This window comes from Heptranchias perlo, chromosome 8, assembly GCF_035084215.1.
Source record: "Heptranchias perlo isolate sHepPer1 chromosome 8, sHepPer1.hap1, whole genome shotgun sequence".
Classification (NCBI taxonomy): domain Eukaryota; kingdom Metazoa; phylum Chordata; class Chondrichthyes; order Hexanchiformes; family Hexanchidae; genus Heptranchias; species Heptranchias perlo.
In genome coordinates this window covers 34,038,852-34,064,558 of record NC_090332.1, presented here as the reverse complement: position 1 = coordinate 34,064,558, position 25,707 = coordinate 34,038,852, and the positions used below count along the sequence as shown (strand labels likewise).

At 40.3% G+C, this 25,707-nt stretch overlaps 2 protein-coding genes across 3 annotated transcripts in view; one reads left to right on the top strand and one right to left on the bottom strand.

Annotated features, from left to right (window-relative positions):
- Nucleotides 1-2,291: 2,291 nt before the first annotated feature.
- On the bottom strand, nucleotides 2,292-20,314 carry nsl1 (NSL1 component of MIS12 kinetochore complex). The gene is made up of 6 exons (XM_067988936.1): nucleotides 19,884-20,314; nucleotides 15,511-15,595; nucleotides 9,134-9,264; nucleotides 7,728-7,785; nucleotides 5,738-5,805; nucleotides 2,292-3,351 (listed from the first exon to the last, which is right to left on the bottom strand). Exons 1-6 carry the CDS (start codon nucleotides 20,013-20,015, stop codon nucleotides 3,070-3,072), a joined length of 756 nt encoding a protein of 251 aa, XP_067845037.1. The 5' UTR covers nucleotides 20,016-20,314; the 3' UTR covers nucleotides 2,292-3,069.
- Nucleotides 20,315-20,354: 40 nt separating this feature from the next.
- The window catches only part of LOC137324531 (putative deoxyribonuclease TATDN3), a 51,851-nt gene continuing 46,498 nt past the window's right edge, over nucleotides 20,355-25,707 (top strand). For both annotated transcript variants that reach the window (XM_067988935.1, XM_067988934.1), the window contains exon 1: nucleotides 20,355-20,445. In XM_067988935.1, coding sequence (XP_067845036.1) covers nucleotides 20,392-20,445 — 54 coding nt within the window. In that variant the 5' untranslated portion in view covers nucleotides 20,355-20,391. The remainder of the gene's footprint in view (nucleotides 20,446-25,707) is intronic.

Genomic DNA, 25,707 nt, shown 5'->3' with positions numbered 1-25,707 from the left:
GGAAGGACATATTGGCCTTGGAGGGAGTGCAGCGTAGGTTTACTAGAATGATACCCGGACTTCAAGGGTTAAGTTACGAGGAGAGATTACACAAATTGGGGTTGTATTTTCTAGAGTTTCCAAGGTTATGGGGTGATCTGATCGAAGTTTATAAGATATTAAGGGGATCGGATAGGGTGGATAGAGAGAAACTATTTCCACTGGTTGGGGATTCTAGGAGTATGGGGCACAGTCTAAAAATTAGAGCCAGACCTTTCAGGAGCGAGATTAGAAAACATTTCTACACACAAAGGGTTGTAGAAGTTTGGAACTCTCTTCCGCAAATGGCAATTGATACTAGCTCAATTGCTAAATTTAAATGAGAGATGGATAGCTTTTTGGCAACCAAAGGTATTAAGGGATATGGGCCAAAGGCAGGTATATGGAGTTAGATCACAGAACAGCCATGATCTTATCAAATGGCGGAGCAGGCACGAGGGGCTGAATGGCCTACTCCTGTTCCTATGTCAGTCTGAGAGTCAGAAAAATTAACATACTGGCAATTTCAGATACCAAGAAAAACCATCAGCTTGGTATGGGGTTTGACATCTCAGCACACTGCAGCAAAATAAACTTGACAGGAGCAGCTCGGATGAGTTTCCCATCAGCAAATCGACCCCACTGCCTGTTTCTACTGGCAAACTCAGCTCTTAACATGGCATGTTAACCTAACTACCACAATAGATACTTTGGATATACATAATTTGTTTCAAAGTATATATTTATTGTTTTACAAGTATTCTCAATCCCTTTCAATGTTCTCACCTCAACCAAAAGTACTTCCATAGCCCAGACTCCTTTCTTTACCCCTCCAAAACTCACATTCCCCAGTACACCCATACCCAGACTGCAGCCTGCCTGCTAGTGTTCCTGTGGGCCATGTTCAGTGGGCCCAGGCCCAAAATGCAACCCTTGTCTCTATGGGCTTCCAGGCCTCAGACTCCGCAATTTCCAAATCTCATTTCCCCCTTTTCCTCACCAATTACTTTCAGGTTCACCTCCTCTCCCCTTCAGGCTAACTCCAGACCCCTCTGCTTCCTCCCAGTCTGTTTCTCACCACCCAACCATAATGCCTGGAGCTGATTGAGGTGAGGTGGGCCTATACTCTCCGGAGTTTAGAAGAATGAGAGGTGATCTCATTGAAACATGTAAGATTCTAAGAGGGCTTGACAGGGTAGATGCTTAGAGGATGTTTCCCCTCGCTGGAGAGTCTAGAACTAGGGGACATGGTCAGACATTTAAGACTGAATTGAAGAGGAATTTCTTCACTCAGAGGGTCATGAATATTTGGAAATCTCCACCCCAGAGGGCTGTGGATGCTCAGTCATTGAGTATATTCAAGACTGACATCGATAGATTTTTGGACTCTAAGGGAATCGGGTGGGTAAGTGGAGTTGAGGTCGTAGATCAGCCATGATCTTATTGAATGGCGGAGCAGGCTCGCGGGGCTGCATGGCCTAGTCCTATTTCTTATGTTCTTATGATTCAAATTGGCTCCAGTTTTGCTGCTTACCTCAAGCTTTATAAGAGATAAGGTATTGACTACATCCATAAAGGAATATATGTTAGAGACAGAAAAGTTCGTAGACATAGAGGGAAGGAAATACTTACAGAAAGGACAAAAGCAAGGGTTTGGGAACATAAAGTGTGGAAACTAGTGGTTAGAAAAGAGTGGAAGAGAGAGGGACACAGAAAAAAGCAAAAAGAATTACAGAAAGATATTTCATATTTTCTTATTCTGTATAAAATATCTTGGATTGCAGTTATGCACCGAATCTCACATTTTATTAGAAATGCAAAATTATATTTTTTAAAAAGCCAGTTATTGACCTGGAGCCTGAAATTTACTGATCTCTAATTGACTGATCTCTAATTGACCTGAGCAATTTTCAAGCAGTTATGATTACTTGGATTCTCATAGGGAGTACTTGTAGCATTGGCCTTGAAAGGGACAGGTCAGGTTGGCACCAAAACATCACAACCTGTCACAGACTCCAGAATACCCAAGAGCAATGCCACAGGAGGTCTATTGTGGAAGACATTTTGTATTATATGCTACAATGTTCTTGTTATAAAGCATTGTTCCCTCTGATGCCATGGAAAATTGGCTAGCTTTTTAAAAAGCTATAGATTTGCACAGTATAGTTTTTTCCTTAAATTTATTTAAAATCACAAAAAAAGATGCAAAAATACAAAAGACATTGGATATATACAATTTTTGATCTTTACAATATTTAACAACAATCAATGGGTACAAAGGTGTGCCACATTTTTTATTAAATAAACCTTAATAGACATAACACAGCAGATATGAGTTAGAAAATAGCAATTCACTGCATGTTACATTTTATACTGTACATTTATATTAAAATTTTTCATTGTTTGGTTTTTCCATACCACATTTATACAATCTTACTTTAACTGAATCTTTATTTGCTGGATGTGAAGTAACTGGTACATAATCACAATGTACACTACACTAGAACAGAATATTGGATAGGTTCAGTTAAAAGTGAACAAATTGACAAAGCAGAGAAAAAAATAAAAAATCATAGAAACAAAAACTAAACCATTTTGTGCACTTTAAAAAAATCTTATCTGTAGGATTTTGTTGTCTTAAAATAGAAACTGATCTCTATAACATGAAACAGAATTAAGTCATAGATTTCTGAAATACAAAAAACTTAAAGAACAAGTTAAACTCAAAATTTAAACCAAGACCTAAGCCTAATACCTCCTGCATATGTGGAATAAGGTGGCAAATGTATTAACTTGTATGTACTTAGACAATTATTCCAACAATTTAATTTTCCATTTTGTTTTCTCTCACTTTTAGACCCCTCCTCAGTGCCGTGCACTATTACCTAATTAATATGAACATTCCTTTGCCGATATTCTAACCACTTGCAAACTGAGGTACATTTTGCCTAACTTACAATGAACTTCTCTAGAAACACTGTTTAAAAACGCAACCGTATGTTATGTACAGAAATGTACAAGTTGTCTGTTGCCACTGAATATTTGGGAAGTTTACTGGCTGAGATGCAGTCTTCGCTTTGGGTATTTTTGATTAACAGAAGAATTTACTTTTCTCTTCCGTGAACTACGATTCTTCAGCAATTTTTTTTTATCAGACTCTATGGGAGTGACATCTGTTTTTCCAACTGGAAGAGCTTGCCCTTTGTTATTTTGGAAGCATATTTCTGTGTCGGTCGAGAAGATTGCCTTATTTGTGTGGGATTGCTTCATAACAGGCACGAGACTTAGAGTTTGCAAAAGTCCCTTGGCTTTCTCCATAAATGTTGGTAAATGCTTGGGGAACAAAAAGACATGGTTATTAGTACTATTACATCACAATTATTTTTACACCTACAAGAACTGCATAAAAAAGCTGTAGATTATAGAAAATGTTTTAATGATAAAAGCATTAACATCTTCAGACTTGACAAAATGATCAATTACCCATCGGTCATATAGTTGTAAACCTATGGCTATAGCATTAACTTGCTTTTAAACTTTCCCAAAATTAACCACAGTCCAATTCTAAATTGTAATCTACGCCCCCAACTTCATCAATTATCCTACCTTCCTGAAGGCACTTAATCCTCACTGGGTACAGTTGCATAGGCGTTAGTCACATTGGGCAACAATGGCAAGGCAGTATTTATTGCCCATCCCTAGTTGTCCTGGGGACACTGAGAGTCAACCACGTGGTGTGGGGCTGGAGTCAAGTGTAGGCCAGACTGGACAGCAGTCTGCTTTCCCCGAGCGAGAGTAGTGAACCAGTTGGGTTTTTACAACAATCTGGCAGCTTTCATGGTTAATTTGTGGTGCTAACCATCGCAGCCAAACGTAATCCTATCTACATGTGCTCACCTCCAGCAGCAGCCACTGAACATTGGCCAGCAGTAGTAATCCATGCCAGTTTATTAACCCATTGATATTGAGGCCAATTAATGCACCCCAGCTGTGGTGCTAGTCTACTTTACTTTTTATATTTTTCCAGCTTTTCACTTCAGTCTAGCAGAAACCATCTTTTGAAACAAGCCTATTTAGGAAGCTTCACAACATTGGTACTCAATTCTTGCCACTGTAACAGACTTCAATAATGACACATTATTTTACTATCCAACTCCAGTCACTGGGTGGAGCTGTACACAGGTACAGTTATTCTTGGTTTCTTAACATTACCACCTAGTGGCTGAAATTAGGTAAATATTTGTGTTAGTTCTTTTTAAATAGATATGAACATCTAACTGCTGGCAAAAGTTATGTACTGCAGCAAAGGAAGGATTGATTCTTAATCCAAACCAGAATGTAGATCCTGGACTCAGACAATCAATTAATAGACACACCTAATTTGGAAGGTTTTTGTTTGCTACATCCACTGGATGGATAGATAGATAGATACATACATACATACATACATAGTTACATCACTGGACAGATGTAGGTGGCCACTTTAAATAATTCTCAACTATCCATTTCATTTTAAGACAATTTAAGCTGCCTAATGCACATGCTTTTAATAGTGCAGTATTGTAATTAGCCAAGAACAGTGTACTAGAGATGGAATTAGACTACCACCGTGGGTGAGTCTAAGACATCACAAACCAGCCTAGAGGCAGGAGGACTTGTCCAAAGTTGTCTAAAACAAAGTGCTCATAAACAGTTCCTCTAAAGGCTCCAGTTGAGATCTAATAGTTCAAAAAAAAATTGAAGCTCCTGAAATTTGTTAAGATGAACTGCTGATTGAGCTTCCTCTCAACAGGTAGCTCTTATAAGCCTGTGCTCTAAATAATAAAAGATATACAGGTCCTACAATTGCAAATGGATTGTGATGGATAGATACTTAGTGAAAATCTTGGGATGATGAGAAGCCAAAAAGTGTGCCATTGGTCAGGATGGCAAGAGCAGATAGTTTCTTTTCAAACAATCCCGTTTCTCAAGTTTTCCTGAAGAACTGGCTCCAATTGCTGGAGTCAGTTCTGCCTGCATCCGACATGGCAAAGTTACAAGATCATGGCAAGGCAAGAGGCATTTGTGGTGCCCATCAGTACTTCAATGTTCAAAATATTTGATGACAAAGTATCTTGATAGATTTTGAACATGGCACACTATTCAAAAATTTCAAACATTCAAAAATATGAAACTTCAAAATTAACCAAGGTAGCAAGTACTGTACAGCCATGGTAAGAAACATATACAAAATAACATGGATGAATACATTAACTGTAAAATGTGGCTGAGGTGCAGGAAAATTACACCACTTGGGAGAGAAAAAAATTTTGTTCCTCTATCCGGTTAAACTCTACATGGCATGCAGTAAACAAAATCATGCATCACAAACAAGGCCACTGATTTGCAGTTTGGCATCATGGGATACCATCCTCAAAACATTGGTAGAAATCTCAATAGAATTTTCCTGTTCAGTCACCAAAGCCAATTATAATATGGAACGAATTGCAGAATCTGATTACCAAATTACAGGTAAAAATGAAAATGAAATTTGCATTAGGCAATTACCATAAAATAGTGACCTTGATCATGATTCTCCAATGTCTTCAAGGGGCAATTGTTTCTCATACTTCTTCCCCTCAAAATAGCAAAATTTAGCTGTTTCAAGTAAATCCATTGGTGTGTGGAGAAAATTAGGGAAAAAGAATTAAAAATATACAGATTGCTCTGGAATGCTTACCTTCATAACATCACTCATATCTTGAGAAATATTTGATGCAATTCTCACTAACTGTGCCTCCTTGGATGCTAATAAAAAATGTATATGCAAAATACATTAGTTTAAAAATGTTATATACGTTAAGTACCAAAATAAGTTGACAATCACAGTGCTTCAGGATTTTTCTAAGAGAAGGCAACTGCTCAGCAGACCCAAGTCTCAAGTGCAAATCCTTCCACAAAACACATTATATACTTTATGCAACTGTTTAATCTTCTGAGTAAGTAGTCCCCAAAGATAATCAAGCAGAACTCCATAATTATCTATCTAGCCCTTTGGTATTTATTATCCACCAATTTCTTCAGTTTACACATTGTTTTTTGTGCTAAAATTTGACATTTTAAAATTACATCTAAATTAAAATTAAGCGCTCAAAAACCGCTCAAACTGTGCAAACAAATGCTCACTACACAATTGACAAAGATCAGAGTCAACATTGTTACTGTACAATGAGCTAAGTTAACTTAAAGTGTAGCAATTTTTTTAAAAATGACTGCACTATCACTATTTTCAAAAAGGGCTCCCTACAGGGAAGAGCAATAAAATGGAGAACCAACATTTGCCCCTACTGCCCCTATTTCTCATCTACACAACATCATCCGAAAAAACATCAGTTTCCACACGTACGCTGACAATACTTCTACCACACCATCTCCTCTCTCGACCCCTCTACTGCCTCTGATTTGTCACGCTGCTTGTCTGCCATCCAGTATTGGATGAGCAGAAATTTCCTCCAATTAAATATTGGGAAGACCAAAGCCATCGTCTTCAGTCCCCGCCACAAACTCCTTTTCCTAGCCACCAACTTCATTCCTCTCCGATCACTGTCTGAGGCTGAATCAGACCATTTGCAACCTTGGCGGCCAATTTGACCCTAAGCTGAGCTTCCGATCCCATATCCCCTCCATCACTAAGACCGCATACTTCCACCTCCGTTACATTGCCTGTTTCCGTTCCTGCCTCAGCTTATCTGCTGCTGAAACCCTCATCCATGTTGTTGTTACCTCTAGACTCAACTATTCCAATGCTCTCCTGACCGGCCTCCCACCTTCTGTAAACTGGAGCTCATCCAAAACTCTATTGTCCCTATCCTAATTCGCACCAAGTCCCGTTATTTCATCAGCCCTGTGCTCACTGACCTACATTGGCTCTCGGCCCAGCAACGCCTCGATTTTAAAATTCTCATCCTTGTTTTCAAATCCCTCCATGACCTTGCCCATCTCCATCTCTGTAACCTCCTCCAACCTTACAACCCTCTGAGATCTCTGTGCTTCTCCAATTCTGGCCTCTTGCGTATTCCCAATTTTCTTCATTCCAACATTGCTGGCCGTGCCTTCAGCTGCCTAGGCTTTAAGCTCTGGAATTCCCTCCCTAAACCTCTCCGCCTCTCCTCCTTTACGGCGCTCTGTAAAGCCTACCTCTTTGACCAAGCTTTTGGTTACCTGTCCTAATATCTCCTTATGTGGCTCAGTGTCAAATTTTGTTTGATAATGTTCCTGTGAAGCACCTTACGATGTATTACTGTGTTTATGGTGCTAAATAAATGAAAGTAGTTGTTGTTGGAATTTTTGATTTCAGCTCCATTGCATAGGGAGGTGCTGGGTGATGGCCAAGCATTTTTCCCCTCCCAAAGGAATGAAGGAAAATCAACTATCCGTTGTAGCTGGCTAAGAAAAGCAAAAGCAAAGGCAGTGCCCTGAGAAGCAGGCAATCCATCACACTTTCTAGGTTATGAATGGTGCATGGTCCCAGGTGGACCTTAGAGAAGAGCAAAAGAAAGGAGAAAAGCAGAACACCCATCCACAAAGGCAGCTACTGTCCATTTTTAATTTTACCCAATAAAACAATATTCAAATATAATATCTAATGGGTTGTGGTTTAGTGGGTAGCACAGTAACTGGAGAAGGCATTTGGAGCCTGAAAAAAATAAACTAATTGCTTACATGCTTACCTTGTTCTGATTGGATCTCTAGTTTCATTTGGGAGTTTACTACAGGCTGATAAAGCTTCTGCACACAATGAAATATGTCATGTATTAAAATCATTAATAAAACTAAAAATATAAGCAGTTAAAACATTTAAATATTAATTATTGAAGTAATTCCTCTCCAGTAGCTCAATTTTAAGCTTCTGCAGGTTGAATAATAGAGTGGTCTAGATTGAAGACCTTTCAATCATTCATACCAGTTAACAGGAATCACAGAATCTCACAGCATAGGAGGCCATTTGGCTCATGGTGCTTTAGCTGGCTCTCTGAATGAGCTTTCAACTTAGTCCCTTCCTGTAACTCTTGCTCATACCCTCTTAGATTTAAAAAAAAAATCTTTATCCACTTTCCTTTTAAAAGCTATTACAGATTCAGCTTTCTTCACTGTTTCTGGTAAGGCATTCTATGTGCCAGCAACTTTCTGCATTAGAAATGTTCTCCTAACTCTTCCCTTTAGTATCACGTGTAACAGCAGGAAGTGGACTGCATCAGTTTTCCCTCCCATAAAAGCAAAGTGCTCTTAATTACAAGATGGTCAACCTAATGGCTAAAACTATGCAAATAAATCAGAGTGACAGCCAGCTTCACCATAACTTGTGGCCACATGTCTGGGAAAACGCTTTAAGAATTAAGCTACGTGGCTATCTTGGGTTTCTTTAACGGAAATCAGAATGTAGCCATTTGAAGAAGTGAACTAATTCACTATAAAATCCTACATAAACCCTCAAGATAAGCCCACATTTTCATTATGTCAGAAATCAGCAAATAGATGTGAACAGTGTAAGAAGGTTCCAATACAAATAAAAGACAATTTGGAAAACTTAAATGAAAATAGCACACAGACGATATCTACTTAAGCCAAATAAATTTTAGATACTTTGTTTTAGATCTAAGGATAAATACTTATACCTTCCTTAGGAACACTTACAAAAGGTTCAGTTCTAATTAAGCATCTATACCCCAAACATTAATCTATCTTTTCTCTTAAATTCAAATTTCCAGCATTTAGTGTTTTTTTTTAAAGTCAATGTATTTATATTGGCCTCCAGTGCCAAAATAGGATACTACGAATACTGTAATTTGTTACTGACTTGATAGCGCTGCCTAGGTTAAGTGGCAATGTTGAGTCTGGAGGACTGGCCCCTTTTACTATAGGCATACCCACCCTTCATTGTGGAAGGGAATTACTGTATATTCAACACTTAAAGCAGTTCTCCCATCATTTGTTTCAATAGTGTGCAGTTGAATTTATTTATCAAGTACAGTAGAAGTTAATTGCTGGCACATATAAAGCTTACTATCCAACACATTTGCAACAAACCGGATTAAATGAATTGCAACACAAAAGATACAACAAAATGTAAACATACTAGTGATTCCCTTTCTGCTTTCATAGTCCTAGCAACATGTCCAACAATCTTCCTGGGAAGCTGTTTACGCTTTGAGGCCGTCTCTTTAATACATTCATCCAAATCATCATCTAAACTCTTTATGTCATTACCTGAAAATAAAATTGTGATTCAAAGACATTTAGTAAAAAGATATCGTACTCTTTTCCTAGATACAAGGTAACACTTTTGGAATTGGTGAACTAGCCTGTTGAAATTAGTTTCTACAGAGACATAATGAATACCAAGTCCTCAAAAATAATTTTTGCCTAGCATACAATTTTAATAATGTAATAATGTACAGAGGGGTTAAGATTAGAGAGGTCGATAGCGGCCTCTTGATCTTCTATAAGCAGAATTGAATCAAGGAGTAACAGATTCAGTTTAGTTGGAAGTATGAATCAGGAAGAAAGAAAAATAATTAACGTAAGCTATCATGGTGGAACCTAATTCAACATTTGCCTTACAAAATAATTCTAAACCATTTAAATACATTTAGCTACCACATGGAAACTCAGATTCAGCTATATTAGTAATTTTCTGCTGCTAGATGTTGATGTCCCATTTTGTAGTTTCTTTACTGTTAAAATATATAAAAAGCACACTACCTACACAGCAATAGTAAACTTTGTATATAGCCCAGTTACATAGAATTTACAGCCGAGAAACAGGCCATTCGGCCCAACTGATCTCTGCTAATGTTTATGCTTCACACGAGCCTCCTCCCACCCTACTTCATCTAACCCTATTTGTATATCCTTCTATTCCTTTCTCCCTCACATACTTATCTAGCTTCCCCTTAAATGCATCTATGCTATTCACCTCAACTACTCCAAGTACTAGCAAGTTCCACATTCTAACCACTCTCTGGGCAAAGAAGTTTCTCCTGAATTCTTTATTGGATTTATTAGTGACTATCTTATATTTATGGCCCCTAGTTTTGGACTTCCCTACAAGTGGCAACATCTTCTCTACATCTATCCTATCAAACCCCTTCATAATTTTAAAGTCCTCTATTAGGTCACCCCTCAGCCTTCTCTTTTCTGGAGAAAAGAGCCGCAGCCTATTCAAATCTCGCGCCGGCCTTGGGCTAGAGTAGAAAAGTGACCCAGGTGGGAGGATGTGTAAGCCGGGTATCTGAAAACTGAGGGGATGGAAGCAGATAGGCAGAGGTTGGAGCCTGAGAGTGAAATATCAATCAATAAATCAGCATTAATGTTACTCAACATTTAAATATTCAATAAATTAAAATAAACAACAATGAAATTTATATTCAACTAAATGTAAATTGTATTCATTGAGCATTTAAAGTGTAAATTAATTATGAATATATATTTATAAATTTAATATTTGAATTACAAATTTACAGTATATTTATGTTGTAAATTATATTTAAATATTCAATTACAGTAAGTATATCAATATAAATTTAAATAAAAAATTATACCTTTAAATTGATTTAAATTAATGCTATTGCTATTAAATTTATATTAATTGATTAATATTTATACTAGAATATTTTAAATCATTAAGTGCTTGATGGCAAAAATAAATTTTAATATTGTAAATGTTAATCACAAAATCAGTTTCCAAGTATTATAATGTAGTAAAATAACTGCAAATCTAAATATTAAACTTTAATATATAAAGAACCATGTTTTTAAGTAGAAAATGCTAATTTTTTCCCTCAAGTTTCCACAATATAATTAAATCCCAGATATATTACTTAGAATAGTTTATTTATCTAATTATTCAACTCTTGTATGGGTCAGGGTGTTCTTGCAGTTGGTTTTCATTTTCTATCAATTATTGTACCAAAAATATCAACATTATTTAGAACCTTGGTTAGACCACACTTAGAGTACCGTGCAGAGTTTGGTCTCCATATTACAAAAAGGATATAGACGCACCGGAGAAGATGCAAAAAAGATTTACATAGTTGTAACCTCTCAGTTCTGATATCGTCTATCAGGAAAGATTGAACATGCTGGGGCTCTTTTCTCTAGAAAAGAGAAGGCCAAGGGGTAACCTAAAAAAGAGGTTTCTAAGATTATGAAAGGGCAGAAGTAGGGAAGATGTTTCCACTTGTGGAGGTGTCCAAAACTAGGGGCCATAAATATAAGATAGTCAGTAATAAATCCAATAAAGAATTCAGGAGAAACTTCTTTATCCAAAGAGTGGTAAGAACGTGGAACGCGCTACCACAAGGAGTAGTTGAGGCAAAAAACATAGATGCCTTTAAGGGGAACACAGGAACAGGAGTAGGCCATTCAGCCCCTCGTGCCTGCTCCGCCATTTGATAAGATCATGGCTGATCTGTGATCTAACTCCATATACCTGCCTTTGGCCCATATCCCTTAATACCTTTGGTTGCCAAAAAGCTATCTATCTCACATTTAAATTTAGCAATTGAGCTAGTATCAATTGCCGTTTGCGGAAGACTTCTACAACCCTTTGTGTGTAGAAATGTTTTCTAATCTTGCTCCTGAAAGGTCTGGCTCTAATTTTTAGACTGTGCCCCCTACTCCTAAAATCCCCAACCAGCGGAAATAGTTTCTCTCTATCCACCCTATCCGTTCCCCTTAATATCTTATAAACTTCGATCAGATCACCCCATAACCTTCGAAACTCTAGAAAATACAACCCCAATTTGTGTAATCTCTCCTCGTAACTTAATCCTTGAAGTCCGGGTATCATTCTAGCAAACCTACGCTGAACTCCCTCCAAGGCCAGTATGTCCTTCGAAGGTGCGGTGCCCAGAACTGCTCACAGTACTCCAGCTGCGGTCTAACCAGGGTTTTGTATAGCTGCAGCATCACTTCTGCCCCCTTGTACTCTAGTCCTCTAGATATAAAGGCCAGCATTCCATTAGCCTTATTGATTATTTTCTGCACCTGTTCATGACACTTCAATGATCTATGTACCTGAACCCCTAAGTCCCTTTGGACATCCACTGTTTTTAACTTTTTACCATTTAGAAAGTACCCTGTTCTATCCTTTTTTGATCCAAAGTGGATGACCTCACATTTGTCTACATTGAATTCCATTTGCCACAGTTTTGCCCATTCACCTAATCTATCAATATCCCTTTGTAATTTTATGTTTTCATCTACTGCTTACAATGCCACCAATCTTTGTGTCATCGGCAAACTTAGATATGAGACTTTCTATGCCTTCATCTAAGTCGTCAATAAATATTGTGAATAATTGAGGCCCCAAGACAGATCCCTGCGGGACTCCACTAGTCACATCCTGCCAATATGAGTACCTACCCATTATCCCTACTCTCTGTCGCCTTTCGCTCAGCCAACTTCCTAACCAAGTCTGTACTTTTCCCTCGATTCCATGGGCTTCTATCTTAGCTAACAGTCTCTTATGTGGGACTTTATCAAATGCCTTCTGGAAGTCCATATAAATAACATCCATTGACATTCCCCTGTCCACTACTTTAGTCACCTCTTCAAAAAATTCAATCAGGTTTGTCAGGCACGACCTACCTTTCACAAATCCACGCTGGCTCTCTCTGATTAACTGAAAATTCTCGAGATGTTCAGTCATCCTATCCTTAATTATAGACTCCAGCATTTTCCCCACAACAGATGTTAGGCTAACTGGTCTATAATTCCCCGGTTTCCCTCTCTCTCCTTTCTTAAAAAGCGGAAGCTAGATAAGTTCATGAGCGGTAAAGGAATAGAAGGATATGCAGATAGACTGAGATGGAGTGGGGTGGGACGAAGCTGCTGTAATGCATAAACGCCAGCATAGACCTGTTGGGCCGAATGGCCTGTTCCTGTGCTGAAAATTCGATGCATTAATTTTTATTTAAAAAGAAACAATTTGTTGACGGTCATTGTGGGATTTATCTTTGTTTTTCCAATATCGTAACAGTTTTAGATATTGTAGGAAGGTAACGTTTTAATGCTTTTAACTGGGCTGTGCTTTCAGGATCGCGCTAAGTTGCAGCGACATTCGCTCTGACTGTTACTCCTTGATTATCAATCAGGGATCATTTAATCTTTTACATTGACACGCCTGATAGATTTAATTGCTAGTTAGAATGGGGCAGGGTCGTGAAAGGTTCTAGCTTTTCAATGCCTGGCACCCAGTTTTGTTTGCGCTTTAATGTAGTTTTGTGATGGTGAAAGAGTTAAACCCAGTAGATATTTGAAGACTGTGAGGAAATTAAGTGTTCACGAAGTGGTGGCAGATGGGCTGTCCTTGGGGGGCAGAGGGTGAATGCACCACCTGATGCCATACTGAGCCATTTTGGGTGAGGACAGGGCACCCTAAGAGTCAAATGGCCTGGCGGGACTCATGAAGCATGGCCACATGGGCAAGGAATCAGAGGGTAGCTGGCATCTGCGGCACCCATACCCAAGCAAGTGTCAACATCTTTTTTTTGGGGGTGTGGGGGCTTGGAAGAGAGAGGCAGAAAATCTTTCTTTGGGAGGGAGTGATTTGTAAAAATTTTTTGTAAATGCCAAAAATTCTAGACTTACTGCCCTGGATGTATTTGCACCCATGTCGCACTTGGTTGATAAATATTGGCCGGGATACCAGAGAGAACTCCCTAGCTCGTCTTCAAATAGTGCCGTGGGATCTTTTACATTCACCTGAGGGGGCAGACGGGGCTTCGGTTTAACCTCTCATCCACTCAAAGCACTCCCACGTTTCACCCGTTGCCCCACTCTCAACCAGTACCCGCAATGCTGCCTTCTCTCCAGGTGGCTGTGTCTGCCTCTGCACAGGTGCAAGTGGTGGGGATGCTCAGAGGTGTCATGAGCCACGTGTGCAATGGCTTTCCCTTGTCCCTGAGGAGCCAGCCCTTAAGGGTGCTCAGTGCTTGGAAGAGGGGCGGGATGTTAGATTCCCTCAGAATGAAGGAATCGAGGCAGCTGCCAGGGAATCTGGTGCACACGTGAAGGAATCTTTTATGGTGGTCACAAACGAGATGAGCATCGATGGAATGATACCCATTTCTGTCGATGAACAGTCCTGGCTCGTGTGGAGGTGCTCTGATTGCTATATGGGTGCAATCGGTTACACCCTGTACCCATGGGAAGCCAGCCACAGATTGGAATCCAACTGTCCTCTCCGTCTGGCTGAGGTTGTCCATGGGGAAGGTGACATATTGCGAGGCCCTACGGAACAAGCCGTCGGTGATCTGCCTTATGCACTTGTGTGCAGACGACAGAGACCCAGGTGATGTCCCTGGTAGCATGCTGGAATGATCCGGAGGCGAAGAAGTTGAGGGCATTGGTCACTTTAACTGCGACGGGTAATGAGATGCCGCTCGACTCAGCCGGGAGCAGCTCGGCATGAGGGAGGCTGCAGATGTCTGCGACCACCTAGCGACTCACTCGGAGCCTCTGTACGCACTGCTCCTCAGAGGTCCAGAATGCTGAGCCTTGGTCTGTAGACCCTGTGGCAAGGGTAGTGCCTCCTGCAACGTCGCTCTCTCTGTTGTTGCCCTCTGTGCTCTTGTGCGGGTGCCTGTGGCGCAGCACTGTGTTGTGGAGCTCCAAGTGGCAGAAGTGCATGCCATGCCTGGCGAGGCTGGTGATGTTGTTCGTCCTCGGATGTAATGGTGAATGCAGCCATGGTGTCCCCCCTGCCCATCCCCCATCCTGATGGTGTCAGCTTGAGGGGGTCTGAAAAGTTGGTAAATATGTGTCAACAGAACAATGCTGAGTGGAAACTAAGAATTTTCAGTGTAAACACAAAGATCTCCCAGCCAAAAGTTTGTCTGAAAGAAATGACTGCCCTGCTGCAATAACTCATCTTTTATCTGTCAAACAAGCATTTCAATGTCCAACTGGCTGCTGGCTGAAACACACCACCTAAAACTTGGAGTATTTCCCACAGCACGGCAAACATGCTGAGGCCGAATGAAAATCGGTTCCCTGCCTCAATGACAATGAAATTAACTAGTTCAAATACTTAAAGATCTAACTAACTGTTAAGTATCATCCTGCTAGCTTTAATTGCCAGTGGGACTTCCATATTAGTGAGGCACGGGCGCACACAGACGCATCTGCGGGGAACCCAGAAGTTGGCAGGTTGGAGCTGGCTTCTGAACACGCTCGGGATTACAGTTACAAAAGTTCTCTATTCAACCTCCAGGTCTTGTTACATTTATCTAGATATTGGGCAGCTAAAAGGAATTTAAGACTGGTTAAGGCCCATTAAAAACAAAGATGAACTCATACAGAAGAATTTTGATCAGATTGCAAAGGAAAGTTTTGGTGTCTCCTGACAAAGCGCACAACATCTGCATTACCACTTCATTTCCACTAAATACTTTGATGATGATCTAGAAATTGAAAATAAAATTAAACTGAATTTATTTGGTTCCATACCATATCTCAGCTCCTTTTCTTCAGTGACTTCTTGCCATAACATCCCATTGACAAGGATATTCTCCTGAATAGCAGTTTCAAATATCTGCAAAAAAAGTTATGGCATATATTCAAAGTCGAAAAATTTCACTATATAGGCCCAGAATTTTCTGAAAGAATAATGGCGTGCGAACGACACATGCCATTATTAATGTACAAATCAGCCAACTACATGTAGTGAGGAAGAGATACCCCGTGAATTGTGAATCACAAGTTGCTGGCCGATTTGCGCCACTCCGCCATTAGCTTTGTAAAAACAGCATCTCACCGCAACCTCCCCAATTTTCATGAAGTTGCTGCATTTGCACATTAATTGCCCATTAAACTTGCCACAGAAAGTTAAGTCTAGTAATTAAGCATAAGTACGTGATTAACATAATTGTTAATGATTGCCAATCAACCTTTCTTGCCCAAAAAGTGAATAATTAAAAGTGTGGAGGCTCATTCCTTCAGGTCGTGAATTGTTGGAGATGTTTTAAATGTCAAATTTTAAATTTTTTCTCTTACTTTTCCTTTGTCTTTTTTTTCCTGTCTCCTTTAATCCAATCTCTTTCCCTCTCTTCACTTCTCTTTCTGTATCCGATTTGACATTGCATTCACCCACTAATTCATCCTCCTCCTTAATCCTGTTTGTCTCATTGTTCACCAAAGTCCCAGATGCCCTCGCCGTTATCAGCTCACACTGCCAGCAACTTTGTGGGCAAAAAAAAATGTAAAAACTTACACGTGCACAAACAAGTCTAACTAATGGCGCATGCCACAAGATGCCCTGCTCCATTGGGCATGCAATTGGCAAATGAATTTCAATATTGATAAGTGTGCGCTATTACATTTTGGAAGGAAGAATAAGGGAGCCACATACTGCTTGGATATAAGAATCTACATGGGGTAGAGGAGCAGTGGGACCTGGGGTACAGATACAAAAATCACTAAAAGTAGTGAAGCGGGTTAATAAGGCCATAAAAAAAGCAAACCAAGTACTGGGGTTCATTTCTAGAGGGATAGAATTGAAAAGCAGAGAAGTTTATGTTAAACTTGTATAGAACCTTGGTTAGACCCACTTGTAGTACTGTGCACAGTTCTGGTCTCTATATTATAAAAAGGATATAGAGGCACTGGAGAAGGTGCAAAAAAGATTCACAAGGGTGATACCAGAACTGAGAGGATATATGTATCAGGAAAACCAACTGAACAGGCTGGGGCTCTTTTCTCTAGAAAAGAGAAGGCTGAGGGGTGACCTGATGGAGGTCTTTAAGATTATGAAAGGGTTGGATAGGGTAGACGTAGAGATGTTTCCACTTGCGGGGAGACCAGAACCAGGGGCCATAAATATAAGAAAGTCACTAATTCAGGAGAAACTTCTTTACCCAGAGAGTGGTTAGAATGTGAACCTGGCTATCATAAGGAGTAGTTGAGGCGATTAGCATTGATGCATTTAAGGAAAAGCTAGATAAACACATCAGGGAGAAAGGAATAGAAGGATATGCTGATAGAGTTAGATGAAGAGGGAGGGAGGAGGCTCGTGGTAGAGCATAAACATGGGCATGGATCTGTTCGGCCGAATGGCCTGTTTCTGTGCTGTACATTCTATGTAAAAAAAAAATCTGGGCCATAGTTAGGTCACAGGCAGAGTTTATTGCTTTCTTTTGGCATAATCAAACTGATTTTGAAATCATGTGTGTCTGGTGCTTCAACCTGCTGCATTACAGAAATTTCTCTCAAATTCCTGATGCTGTCAAGAGAAGCACTAAGCAGAGGCTGAGATTAGATGAGCAGAAACTTAGAAGGCCATCCTAAGCCTCCTACTAGATTAAAGCCACCCCCAAAAAATAAATGGCCTTATAAATTAACATTGCATTCAAATTGCTCGACAACACTTTCTCCCTCTTCTCTCCCACCCAACAGTACAATGGTCCCTTATAACACTCCTCCCTCTTCTTTGCCCCCAAAGGGTCCATGAAGACACCACCTCCATGACAATATGTCCCCTATAAATATTCCCGTTTCTTTTCCACCCCGGGCTCAGTCCATTACAACATCTCATCTCTCTTCTTCTCCTCCCTCCCCACCCTCCCACACACAGGTCCCTGAGAACACCCCTCCCCCCTCACCCCTTTCAGGCAGTGAGTTCCAGACCCCCACCACCCTCTGGGTGAAAAATTTCTCAATTCCCCTCTAATCCTTCTACCAATTACTTTAAATCTATGCCCCCTGGTTACTGACCTGTCTGCTAAGAGAAATAGGTCCTTCTATCTAGGCCCCTCATAATTTTATACACCTCAATTAAATCTTCCCTCAACCTCCATTGTTCCAAAGAAAACCACCCCAGCCTATCCAATCTTTCCTCATAACTAAAATTCTCCAGTCCTGGCAACATCCTCATAGATCTCCTCTGTACCCTCTTTCGTGCAATCACATCTTTCCTGTAATGGGGTGACCAGAATTATACACAGTACTCCAACTGTGGCCTAACTACAGTTCCAGCATAACCTCCCTTTATATTCTATGCCTCGGCTAATAAAGGAAAGTATCCCGTATGCCTTCTTAACCACCTTATCTACCTGTCCTGCTACTTTCAGGGATCTGTGAACATGCACTCCAAGGTCCCTCTGTTCCTCTACACTTCTCAGTATCCAACCATTTATTGTGAATTCCTTTGCCTTGTTTGCCCTCCCCAACTGCATTACCTCACACTTCTCTGCATTGAATTCCATTTGCCACTTTTCTGCCCATCTGACCAGTCCATGGATATCTTCCTGCAGTCTACAGCTTTCTTCCTCACCATCAACCAGACGGCCAATTTTCATATCATGCGCAAACTTCTTAATCATGCCCCTAATTTAAGTCTAAATCATTGATACGTGCTACAAAAAACAAGGGATCTAGTACTGAGCCCCGCAGAACCCCACTGGAAACAGCCTTCCAGTCACAAAAACACCCGTCGACCATTACCCTTTGCTTCCTGCCATTGTGCCAATTTTGGATCCAACTTTCAATTTCCCTTGGATCCTATGAGCTTTTACTTTTCTGACCAGTCTGCCGTGTGGGATCTTGTCAAAAGCCTTGCCAAAATCCATGTGGACTACATCAAACACACTACCCTTATCGACCCTCCATGTTGCCTCCTCAAAAAATTCAATCAAGTTAGTCAGACACGGACCTTCCCTTAACAAATCCATGCTGACTATCCTTGATCAATCTGTGCCATTCTAAATGATGATCAATATTGTCCCTCAGAATATTTTCCCAATAATTTGCACACCATTTAGGTTAGGCTGACTGGTCTGTAATTACTTGGTCTATCCCTTTCTCCCTTTTTAAACAACAGTATAACATTAGCAGTCCTCCAGTACCATGCCTGTAGCCAGAGAGGATTGGAAAATGATGGTCAAAGCCACCGCTATTTCCACCCTTGCTTCTCTTAACAGCCTGGGATACGTTTCATCCGGGCCTGGCGATTTATCTACTTTCAGAGATGCTAACCTCTTAATATTTCCTCTTACACTATGTTTATCCCATCCAATATTTCACACTCCTCCTCCATAACTACAATGTCTGCATCGTCCCCCTCTTTTGTGAAGAGGGACTCAAAGTATTCATTAAGAATCATACCGCCTACATACACAGGTTATCTTTTTGGTCTTTAATAGGCACTACTCTTTACTTAGTTATCCTCTTGCTCTTTACGTATTTATAAAACATCTTTGAGTTTTCCTTGCCAATATCTTTTTTTCACACCCTCTCTTTGCTTTCCTAATTTCTTTTTTTAATTTCACCCCTACACTTTCTATACTCCTCTAGGCTTTCTGCAGTATTGAGCTCTTGGTGTCTGATATAAGCTTCCCTTTTTTGCCTTATCCTACCCTGTATGCTCCTTAACATCCAGGAGCTCTAGATTTGGGAGTCCCACTTTTTTCTTTGTGGGAACATATTTGCTCTGAACCCTCACTATCTCGGTCTTGAATGCCTCCTACTGCTCTGACATTGATTTACCTTCAAGTAGCTGTTTGCATCTCAGCTTAGTAAAATTGACCTTTCTCCAATTGAGAACTTTTATTTCTTGTCTATCTTTGTCCTATTCCATAACTACACCAGACCTAACTGAATTATGATCACTACCACCAAAATGCGCTCCCACTGATACCCCTTCCATCTGATCTCCATATTATGGAAAAAATATAGAGGCATTGGAGAAGATGCAAAAAAAGATTCACAGGGATGATACCAGAACTGAGAGGATATATTTATCAGGAGAGGCTGAACAGGCTGGGGCTCTTTTCTCTAGAAAAGAGAAAGCTGCGGGGTGTCCCCTATTCGCAGCGTTAATAACTCACCCGCCAAACCTCCCGTTCTCCCTCCAGCGGTACTTTTTCCAGCCGTTTCTGCAGCGGCTCCGAGAAACGCTCGAGGGCGTGGAGAACCGCACGCTTGGAGCAGCAGTGAACCCGCCCGCCCAGCGGCTCCATACTTCAGTTTAATTCAATTATAAACAACCAAGTCGCGAGCCCAGTTTGCCGCCGCTTTTTGGGGGTCGTTTCCGTTTAGGCCTACATCCGTCGGAATCATTATTCGACAGTTTCGGGTAGAAACACACACCATAGCAACAGTTCCGCCTAGACTGAGATCAGATGTATTAGTTAACGAATGTACATCTCCCTTAAAACAAGTAGTAGAGCTCAGTCTATTATTGTTTGATGAAAGTAAATCCAGAAGTTTATTTGCGGATGAGATCAAAATAACACATCAGAATATAAAACGACGATATCCAAGAACGCTTGCTAATCATTAAATACCGATTAGTTTCTGACCCGGACGTGCGTCAGTTTTAGTAGTCCGGGCATCATGAGCGGATTCATCGATTGTCACTGTCATCTGGCAGCGCTGGATTTCCTCACAGTAAGGGCTAGGTCTTGGGCTACGGGCCCCCCACTCACAGCAAAAGCGATGTCTTCTCGAAGTGTCAGTGATTACGGCGTTACGTAGTGTAATATTTTCAGACCTGCGCTTCCTCCCGCCAGAGCAGAGGGCCCCAGGTTTTATTCCCGGTCTGTGCTGCATCAGGGTGGTGGTGGGGGCACCACAGTTGGCCTCAGCACCCCTATTTCAGGGAGGGGAAAATCAGCCAGGGTTCCTGCTCCTGGTCATTATTCTGCAACTCCTGTTAGAAGTTGTTCCCAGTAGATGTAAAAGGAAAGTAAAGCAAGGAAGTTATGCTAAACCTTTATAAATCACTGGTTAGGCCCCAGCTGGAGTATTATGTCCAATTCTGGGCACCACACTTTAGGAAGGACGTCAAAGTCTTAGAGAGGGCGGAGGAGATTTACTAGAATGGTGCCAAGGATGCGGGACCTCAGTTACATGGAGAGGTTAGAAAAGTTGGGGCTGTTCTTAAAGCAGAGAAGGTTAGGGGAGATTTAATAGAGGTGTTCAAAACTATGAAAGATTTTGATAGAGTAAATAAGGAGCAACTGTTTCCAGTTGCAGAAGGGTCAGTAACTTGACTCAGATTTAAGGTAAATATCAAAAGTACCAGGGGCGAGGTGAGGAGAAATGTTTTTACGTAGCGAGTTGTTATGATCTCAAACACACTGCCTGAAAGGGTGGTGGAAGCAGATTCAATCATAACTTTCAAAAGGGAATTGGATAAATATTTGAAGGGGAAAATTTGCAGGGCTATGGGGAAAGGGACTAATTGGGTAGCTCTTTCAAAGAGCTGATGTAGGCACAATGGGCTGACTGGCTTCTGTCCTGTACCATTCTATGATTCTTTGAGATGTTGGGCAAGGGCAGGATTAGGCTGGGCAGTGATTCTCCCTTTGGTTGAATAGCGTGTGCACATTTACCATCCGGATCACCCATGAACAATGATCGCTTGGGTGTGGTAGTGTGCCCTAGCAAGGCATCAATGTCTTGAGAGGGAGAAATGAAATCTGCCAGTTTTCCTTTTTTTTCCACTAGATATTATAGTTATCCACTCAGTGCCCTTAAAACACATCCTTCATGGTCTGGCCTTGGCAATACTGCATTTTATTTTAAAATCATCCTGGTTTATATTTCTGTGTGGAATTTTGGATTCTTAAATAATACAGATTGAGACTTAATCTCAATTTTCACTCCCAGGCAAAACATGCCTGTTGAAGCCAGTGCTAAGACATTATTTTCATGTCCTTTAATTTCTTTTTGAGACCCTTAATAGGTCTGTAGATAAATGCTCTCCCTGGTGCACCATTGAGTCATTTAGAGCAGAAAGTCCCAAGTTTGATTCCCCGTCAGTTCCGAGTTAGCTGATCTAGTCCAAAAGTAGTAGTTGAGTGTTACAGCTGGTCTCAGGGCCTGCACATTAGAGAAATGATAATCAGCCAGGATTCCTGTTTCTAATTGCAATCCAGAGATTCCTGGTGAAAAGTGCATGTGGATGAATACAGAATCAGGCTCAGTTGTGACCCCCACAGTGAATAGTCCATTGAAGCTTAATGTCTGCACCACTCAAAATGAAGTGTGGCCATTTGGATAGAACCATACTGCAGCAAGACTCTTACAACTGCAGTCTGCTTGGTTTAAAGATGGCCGATAGTTCTAGCAGCTTTTGTTTTTTAAACTAAATTTGTAAATAATGATAAATCCCTCCTTTCAAGTCACATTTTGATGAATACTAAAACTCACATCTTCTTAATATAGATTGTAACCCAATCCTCTCCCCTCCCTCTATAAAAATTCTGGAAGTTAGCAATTATATGGAATGTCAGTTACTCATTGGACACTAGATGGATTAGTGGGTTAGCACATTCATAGAATGAGAGGACCCTGAAATTTCCTGGGGGTTCTCCTGGTCTCTTGATGAAACTCTGGCAGGAGACTGTCAGACCTCCAGAGAACCAGTGTAAACAATGACCATTTACGCCATTTTCCTTGGGGTTCCACTGGTCTGCTGGAGTTACCGTAGGACATAGGGAGAACCAGCATGCTGGGTACTTTCAGCATGAGAATGTTATGTCACAAAGCAGGCTATTCAGCCCATCAAGTCTGCACTGGTGTTTTTTTCCATATAAGCCATCTGGTGTAAATCAATTGTCCTGCTTACTCCCCATACCCTTTAATATTGCTCTTTTCAAGCAACTATCTAATTCCCTTTTAAAAGAATTTATGGTCTCTACTTCAAAAACCGTTTTTGGCAGAAAATTCGACATTCCAACCACCCACTATGTAAAGACTTTTTTCTAATCTCCTCTTGATTCTTTTTGTGATTTTCTAAAATTTGTGTCCTCTCGTTAGCATGTCGCATACAATGATGACAATCTATCACTATTTACTTTATATCCCTTCATAATCTCGAAGATCTCGATCATGTCACCGCTTCAGTTCCAGTGAAAAAGCCTTAACTATTTAAGTATCTTCATAACTGTAAACCCTTATCCCTCAAAACATCCTAGTGAATCCTGTTGGACCCAGAATTTACCTTCAAACCCCATATCCTATCCATCACCAAGACTGCTTATTTCTGTTTTTGCAACATTGCTTATTCCTGCCGCAACTCACCCCTCTACTGTTGAAAACCCCCGTCTGCGCTGTTGTCACCTCTAGACTTAATTATTCCAATATCCTCCTTGTTGGTCTCCCATCCTCTCATCTTTCATAAACTTCAACTTGTCCAAAACTCAGCCAGTCAAATCCGATCCCGCACTACATCCCAATCACCGATAATCTCCGTCTTTGTTGACCTACATTGGCTCCCTGTTCCCCCTCAAATTAAGTTCAGAATCAGCCTTATCCTTATTTTCAAATCCTTCTGTGGTCTCCCTACTTCTGCAGTCTCCTCCAACCTTATATCCCATTTTACATCCTTCAGTTCTCTGACTCTGGCCTTTTCTGTGTGCAGCCTCCCTTCATCCCACCTTTGGTTACTGAGCCTCCAGCCACCTTGGCCCTTCTTCTGGAGCTCCCTCCTGCTTCTCCACTTCTCTCTCCACCTTTAAAAACCTCTCAAAACCTATCTATTTGACCAAGCTTTCAGTTACCTCTACTGATCTTTCCACCCATGGCTCAGCGTTCATTTGCCTAAGTATTTTATTTGTGAAACACTTTGGGACATTTTTTATATTTATTGCACCAAATAAATGCAAGTTTCTGTTGATGTTGAATCTGTGTTGCACTTTTTCATTGCTTTTATATCCTTTCTATAGTAAGGTGCCCAAAACAGTGCACAGTACTCCAACTGCAACCTAAGGGCTTGTGCAAGTTCAACATCACCTCCTTGTTTTTGCATTCTGTGCTTCTAGGTACAAAACCAAGTATTCTGTTTGTCTTTTTTATGGCCTTTCCTACTTGCATTACCACCTTTAATGTGTTGTGTATCTGCACACCAAGGTCCGTCTGCTCTTTCACTGCATTTAAAATCTTACTATTTAAAGTGTATTTCTTTTCCTTGTAAGAACATAACATAGGGATCCTACCTCTAACTTAACTATCCTCTTACCACTAAAAGCTGCTGAAGGTGGCTTTGTACTGACAGCAAGCAGTCTCATAGGTCAGATCGAAGGAGCTTGAAGGCTGCATTTGGCCAGCAGGTGGCATCTTTGATGCCGATGTCCTATCAAATGTTTTTTGAAAATCCACATAAACCTCATCCACTGCATTTTCTTTTTCTATTCTTACTGTTATTTCTTCAAAAGAATCTATACCATTGGTCAAACATGACCTGCCTTTTGGAAATTGGTACTGATTGGTTTTGAGTCTCCAAACACTTATGTAATTTCCTCCTGTATTATAGGCCTTAGTAGTTTACCAGCAACTGAAGTAAGACTAACTGGTTTGTAAGTTTCTGGTTTACCCCTTCTCCTTTTTTGAAAAGGAAAATCACATTTGCCCCAATTCGGTCCTTTGGCACAATTTTTCTTTCACAGAATTTTAGTCAGTGTCTCTGCTATTTCTTCCCTAGTTTCCCTCATGGATTCTTAGATATAAACCATTGGGTTCCAGTGATTTGTCCACCTTAAGTTTGCATAACTTCTTTAATACCATCTCTCTTTGAATAATAACCTGCACTAACTGTTCTAGTGGTTCTGCAATCCCAATAACCACCTGCTCTGAAAACTGAGGCAAAGTATTCATTTAGTATCTCCACCATTCCCTCAATCTCTATTACTAGCTTGCCTCCCTCATCTCTTAACAGTCCTACCCCTAACTTAACTATCCTCTTACTGCTAATGTGCCCATAGAAAGGCTTTTTTTTGCTATATTTCTTTGACACTCCCTCTTAGCTTTTCTAACCTTCCTACATTGTTGATAATTTGCCCTGGCCTTTTTATTTTCTGTCCTATAAGCACTAAATACTTGTTTTTAGTTTCAAATTTGTTCTAGTTTCCCTTTTCATTCCTGATACCACAGCCTTTGATACTCTCTCCTTTTCCTTACTGCTTACTCTTTCTATTTAATCTGAGCAAGGTCCCTTTTTATCTCATTTATAATTTGCATTTTTCAGTTAATTATCCTTGACTCCGACTTATTTTTCCTTCCCTATTCTTACACTGCACCTATTTATATTGTGGTCACTTCTTCCCAAATGTCCCCCTACTTTAAGGTCACCTACTTGCTCTGCCAGAAACAGGTCAAGTAGTGGTCCCTTACTTGTTCAAGGAGAAACATATTGACTGAGAAAACAATCGTGAATACATTGCAAAAAACACAGTCCCTCTACCACCACAAACGTTTTCTTATTCCAGTTGATTTTTTGGTTAATTAATATCTCCTTTGATTAATTATAACTGTATTGATAATATAATTTGTCTATAAATCTCATCCTCAATTTCCTTTGATGGTCTGTAATATTTTTCAAGTAGCTATTCCTCAGCTCAATTTCTCTATATAAGTCCTCATGTTCAAGTGCTAATTAATGCTGCTACTTTTCTTCCCTTTGTTCCTTCTCTATCCCTCCTGAAAATTTTATGCTGAAGCATATTTAAATGTCATTCCTGGCCCAGTTGAAGTGATATTTCAGTTACTGCTGTTATGTCGTGGTTTATTATTTTAATTCCCTAATTATGATTCTTATATGCTGTGCATTAATGTACATACATTTTAGTTTGGGTTCTCTTGGATTTACAATGTTTCCTTTTTTTATCTTTCCATGTTCTGATCTTTTTTTACCGCCTTGTCCTGTAT